Here is a 6,560-nt window from a genome sequence, read left to right as displayed (position 1 = left end):
AGTCGAGTAAATCGACCCCAGCACTTATTCTTTGGATGCCTAGTACTTATTCTATCAGTCTCTTTTGCTGAACTGCTAAGTTACGGGGACCTAAACACACCACTATCGGTTGTCAAGCGATGTTGGTGGGGACACAGACACACAAACATATATATACATATATATGACAGGCTTCTTTCAGTTTCAATCTACCAAATCCACTCACAAGACTTTGGTCGGCCCGAGACTATAGTAGAAGACACTTGCCCAAGGTGCCACGTAGTGGGAACGAACCTGAAACCATGTGGTTGGTAAGTATGAATAAACAATTAAAATATATACAATTAAATGAGAATGAATGATTTACAAAAAATGAAGCGGAGGACACGGTCAACCCCACAAACCACATACTCACACTGAAGACTTTGCTTTGTCCTTTTTTGTTCTCGTTTAGACAGGTTCTTTCACTCGCACCATACTTGCTACAGACTTCCATCTTTTACGAAACATACTTTGCAACAGGCATGGCCCACAGACTGCAACAAGACGTCATTGGCCCACAAACCACGCCAGCACAGTCATTAACCCTTAGGCTGCATTAAGGCAATAAATGGCACATGGGCCTATGACCGAAAACAAGGCAAAAGCCTTGCTGTTGCTGTCTTCAACCAAGACCCTTCAAGGGCACTGTTCCAGAGTGACCCACAGGCCAATGACAGAGACAAGCATGGCCTGCGGGCCAATGATCGTTCTGATGCAGCCTGCAGGCCAATGAGTGATGCAACCTATGGACCAATGGCTGTTCCAGTGCAGTCCGCAAGCCAATGACCATTTCAGCACAGCTCACAAACCAAATCACCATCTCAGCATGGCCTGCGAACCAATGACTGCCACTGGCATGGCCTGCAAACCAATTACTGCCCACAACGTGGCCCATAGACCAATCACTTCAATGTGGTGCTCCAGCATGGCTACAGTCCAAACAGAGAAAGAAACAAAACCTAAAAAGATACACATCAGGGTTGCTCTCTTCAACCAAAACCCACCAAGGGCAATGCTATAGCTTGGTTACAGTTTAATGCCCACAACAAGTAAAATGCAGATAAAAAAAGACTGTTACCTCTGGAGAGGCCACTGAAATTGTCCAATCACAACAAGCTCTAGCGGTGTGTCATCAGATATTTTGTCCGTCGCTGCGGCTTTAGGGCGGGGTTCCAGGACGTATTCGGTGAGAAGCCCTTCATGGCCCAGAATGTATAATGACGTGAAAGGTTTCTTTCCTTCTGCGTTGAGAAACAGAAAAAAAAAAAAATCGATGAATTACAAGTTTGTAAATCGCATGTTTGTACCATAGCCTGGAGGCAACTAAAAGCCTTGTAAGTGGATTTGGTAGACAGAAACGGAAAAAAGCCCATCGTATATATATATATATGTATATACATATGCAAGAAGTAAATGGAGGAAGTATATATATGTCATCATCATCATAATTTAACGTCCACTCTCCATGTTGACATAGGTTGGACGGTTTGACTGAGGACTGGTGAGCCAGAGGACTGGTGAGCCAGAGGACTGGTGAGCCAGAGGACTGGTGAGCCAGAGGACTGGTGAGCCAGAGGACTGGTGAGCCAGAGGACTGGTGAGCCAGAGGCTGCACCAGGCTCAGTCTGATCTGGCAAAGTTTCTACAGCTGGATATATATATATGTTCATCATCATTATCATCATCATCATCATCATCGTTTAACGTCCGCTTTCCATGCTAGCCTGGGTTGGACGATTTGACTGAGGACTGGCAAGGCAGAAGGCTGCACCAGGCTCCAATCTGATCTGGCAGAGTTTCTACAGCTGGACAGTTTCCAGCGAAAAGAAATATGAAACTCTTGAGTAACAGTCTTTTTATGACTTTGCAGCTTTATAAATAAAGTATATTATTCTACCTCCGGTACTAGAGTACTATTTTTTTCCACTTTGTTTCACCTTGTTTCAAAGCCATGACAAACCATCCTAACCATGCCAGTCTGGAAAGCAGACATTAAACAGTAATGATTATGATATACACAGACATGCAAGAAGTAAATAGACACCTTTAATTTTCAAACTTTCTGATCTAAGTGTCTTAATATGTTTTCAGCGGTGTAGAATTTACAATGTAATTATTCTTTTTAATTCCAGGTGCCATTATGTTAAACATTTGCGAAGAGTAACCATGCCACGCACAAAAAATTCAGCAGAACTGTCAGGTTTTCAAAGAGGTTGTATTGTTGGGCAATCTGAGGCTGGTCATAGCCAGTGAAAAATTACCAAAAAATCTTCAAATTCCTCTTGCTACTGTTAATAGAATTATAGTGCAATTCAAAAACCAAGGAAAAGAATCAACAGCTGACCTGAGCCCTCAGAAAGGAAGCTTCACTGTTTGCAGAGAATTGAGGAGAACAAACCCCATTCAAAGGCTTCTGCAAAACAGCTAGAAGTTAGTCTAAGAATGTGTTACATATCTGCATAAGCTTGGCTATTATGGATGAGCAGCTAGAAGGAAACCTCTCCTTCAACCAATTAATATCATGAAAAGAAAGAAATGGGCTAAGGAGGTGTCAGAAAAATCCAGTTCATTTTGTGATTTTCTGAGTGATTTTCTCAGATGAATCCAGATTTGCATTATTTTCAGACAGTGGATGTGTTTGGGTCTGGAGGCATCCCAATCAAGAATTTGAAATGACTCCAACCAACTGTGAAACATGGCAGTATCTCTGCAATGGTATGGGGAGCTGTCACCAGCAATGGTCAATCTGAGCTGATCAAATGTGTTGGAACCATAAACTCTGAAAAATACATCAAAATACTTAAGCAAGGACTACTTCCAATGTATTCACACGATAACAAAGAAAAATTAATTTTTATTCATGGAAGATGGGGCTCCATGCCACACAGTGAAAAGGAATCAACAATGGCTGATTGAAAAAAAGCTTCCTTGGCTGAGCCAATCTCCTGACATGAACCCAATTGAAAATCTTTGGAGCATATTAGACAGATCTGTATGAAAAATTCAACAGAAACCTAAATCTAAAGATGAATTATTTCGATTGTTGCGTGAAAAGTGGGTAGAAATTCCAAAGACACAATCCCAAAGCTCATCAGTTCAATGCTAAAAAGAGTTTCTAAATTAAAAACTTCAAAGGCAATGTCAACTAAATACTAAAGTATGTAGTCCTACCTATCGATTACATTTCAATTGTTCACTTTGCGTATTAAATAAAAGATTTTGATAACTAAAGGTGTCTATCTACTTTCTGCATGTCTGTGTATATACACAGGCAGCTATACTGTGTACTCTGGAATGCATGACAGCTCTTGGACGGCTGAAGAACCAACTAACATACAACAAAATTACTTCACTAAATTCTCCATTATTTTCAAAGGCAGTCCATTTCTGCTGAAATATGGTAGCACAAAATTCCGTGTTAATCCATCTCCCAAACACCAGCTTAATTATAATGAATTATGTTAATGAATGCTTCATTATTTTCAAAATTGATTAGTGCAAATACTGTTTATTTCAACAATTTAATAATGACAAAGTTATTTTACTAAATTCATTATTTTCTATTTCAATAGTCTAATTATATTAAACGATGATTATGATATATACACACAGGAAGATATAGTGCATATCATGGAATGCATGACAGCTCTTGGACAGTTGAAGAAACGATGAGCATGACAAAGTCAATTTACTAAATTTTTCGTGATTTTCAAAATTTATTAGGGCAAATGTTGTTTATTTCAACAGTTTGATAATGAAAAACATACAGACGGATAGTTACACAGGTTATATGAACAAACAAGCACACATATGCAAATGAAGACTGAAACACATGACCATATATACACACACACACACTGTACTTCACACAAGAACACAAATAGAGACTCACGTTCACACATATGGAGATGCACATCCATACATACAAACACAGTACATAATTGCAAAACACATGCACACACACACATATACAAACACACACACACACACACACATACACATACATAAAAACACACAAACATGGATATGCAAACACATGAATATACGGAATGCATACATACAAACGTACACACATAAATAGATACATATGCACACACACACATACATGCATACACACACATGCATACATAGGCACACACACACACACACACTTATCCACACACATGCACATAAACAAACAAAAAGGAACACGGTGTGAGAAATGGACAGAGTCAAAACTATTGAAAAGGTTGCAAGACGCAACAAAAATTTTTGAAAAATATAAAAAAGAAATAAGAGGAAATTTTACCAGTGAGTGTGTTAAATTATAAGGCACCAAAAGTGAATGACTCTCCCCAGACACAACAGAATATGCTTCAACACACAAACTCACATAAAGAATCTTGCAAACCAAATCCAAAAACGAAATGAGAAAGTTATTTTACTAAATTCATTATTTTCAAAATTAATTAGAGCAAAAAGATGGCTATTTTAATAGTCTAATTATGTTAAACGATGATTATGATGTATACACACAGGAGGATATAGTGCATACTATGAAATACATGACAGCTCTTAGATGGTTGAAGAAACTACGAACATATGATAAAGTTAAGTTACTAAATTCTTTGTGATTTTCAAAATTAATTAGGGCAAATGCTGTTTATTTCAACAGTTTGATAATGAGAAAGTTATTTCACTAAATTCTTCATTATTTTCAAAATTAATTGAAACAAAGACAATAGTAGATTACAATATAGAAACCAAAGGGTTAAAGTCATCAAAATTCAAACACTTATATGGTAAGATAAATGCCACAAGAAGTAACCAGAAATGATCAGCAACAATCTCAAAAACATAGGAACTTGATCATCAATTCAATGAAATGATTAATTATCCAGCTTACCTCTGCGTTCAATTGGTATTGGTGGCGTGAAACCCACACAGCATCGAGGACTGGCAAAGCAGGCTACTACAGATACGACCTGATCGACCACGGCTAAACCAGACTGAGGCCCTAAATTAGTACTTCGCGGACTTGTCACTGTTGTGGTTATACCAGATAAAGCAGGGGTTGGTTGTTTTACCTGCGCCAAAGCGTGAATCGGAATGGAGTGAGGATAAGGAGGCAAGCGAGGGTTCCCAAAGTTGTTGTTCAATGCATTCTGTCGTGCAAAACTGGGGTAAATTTCTTGAACTCCGGCTACAAAATAAAAAAAAAAAATAGAATAAAAACATTGGAACATATGCACCATCTTATGTCTCATCAACATCATTTAGCATCTGCTTTCCATGCTGGCATATGTTGGACGGTTCGAAAGGTAACTTGCTACTGCTTGGTTGTGAGTCAGACAAAACAGCCATACAGCAAATTGAAATGAAAGACAAATACATGCAAACAAAAAAAAATACTGTCGAGAAGGAAATGAGAAATATAACACGGATGACAACTTACCCGTAGCACTTGGACTCCCTGACAGCACAGGGCTGTGCCGCCCTGTTGCTGTGCGTTCAATTTCATCCAAGCCTGCACTCCGATGAAACCTGCTCATCCTGTTCACAACACGTGCGTTGCAATGTGTTCGAATAGACACAGGGCCTAAAATTAATAAATGAAACATTAAGGTTTTTCCATCTTCTTAATTTCTTCAATTTTTGACCCAATTCATTTTCTCATGTCCCCCACTCACAGTACCACTGCTATCCCCTAGTCCCCAATGCCCTCTATACAAGGGCGTACCCAAAAGTAACTGAAATTTGTGTTTTTGTGTGCTTGTTCTTGTCTGTGCCTGTGTGTGTGCATGCTTGTTCTAGTCTGTGTCTATCTGTGCCTGTATGTCTGTGTGTGTGTGCTTGTTCTTGTCTGTGTCTGTGTGTGCTTGTTCTTGTCTGTTGTCTGTGTGTGTGCCTGTTCTGTTTTTATGTATTTATGCAAGGCTTTTTTTCTTCAAGTTTAAAATAAGGCATTACTGGCATAATTTCGTTATATCTATATTCCAGAACACATAAATACATAAAAACAGAACAGACACAGACAAGAACAAGCACACACAGACAAGAACAAATACACACAGACAAGAACAAGCACGCACACACACAGATACAGACAAGAACAAGCACATACACACAAACCATTAGCTTTCTTCTCCGCCTCACATTTCAGCAACTGTCATGGAAATACCCAAAGTCAAATGTCAAATTTTGTCGAGCTATATCGAAGGAATGCCTATAAATGCAGCCACAGATGGAATATTGTTAATCTTAGGTCTGCTAGATAGGGCCCAATCAAGGTTTAGACAAAGACAGTTAGCTATATATATATCAAGATAAATGTATGAGTTACCTCCATAACTTGTTACTGGAAAGATATGACTCGTCCCACGATGGGTGCTGACTGAAACCCACCGACTATCGAGAGAGAATGCCATGTCAACAACCTAGAAGTATAAAAGTGAATGAAGATATTAATTATGAAAATGATAGGCTTATATATATATACTGGAGTAAGCATATAAATGTAAAACAAGGTGGAGTATATATATATATATATATATATATAT

The 6,560-nt window shown here is 38.5% G+C and overlaps 1 protein-coding gene across 1 annotated transcript in view; it reads right to left on the bottom strand.

Annotated features, from left to right (window-relative positions):
* Window positions 1-6,560, bottom strand: part of LOC106875506 (BCAS3 microtubule associated cell migration factor) — a gene marked incomplete at its 3' end in the record, with an annotated part of 62,988 nt that overhangs the window by 14,916 nt on the left and 41,512 nt on the right. The window contains exons 13-16 of the mRNA XM_052966807.1: window positions 6,344-6,437; window positions 5,456-5,599; window positions 4,907-5,203; window positions 1,100-1,262 (exon numbers count right to left, since the gene is read on the bottom strand). Of these exons, the coding sequence (XP_052822767.1) occupies window positions 1,100-1,262; window positions 4,907-5,203; window positions 5,456-5,599; window positions 6,344-6,437 (698 nt within the window). The remainder of the gene's footprint in view (window positions 1-1,099; window positions 1,263-4,906; window positions 5,204-5,455; window positions 5,600-6,343; window positions 6,438-6,560) is intronic.

The sequence above is a fragment of the Octopus bimaculoides genome, chromosome 3, assembly GCF_001194135.2.
Source record: "Octopus bimaculoides isolate UCB-OBI-ISO-001 chromosome 3, ASM119413v2, whole genome shotgun sequence".
Classification (NCBI taxonomy): domain Eukaryota; kingdom Metazoa; phylum Mollusca; class Cephalopoda; order Octopoda; family Octopodidae; genus Octopus; species Octopus bimaculoides.
This window is presented reverse-complemented; position numbering and strand designations above follow the sequence as displayed.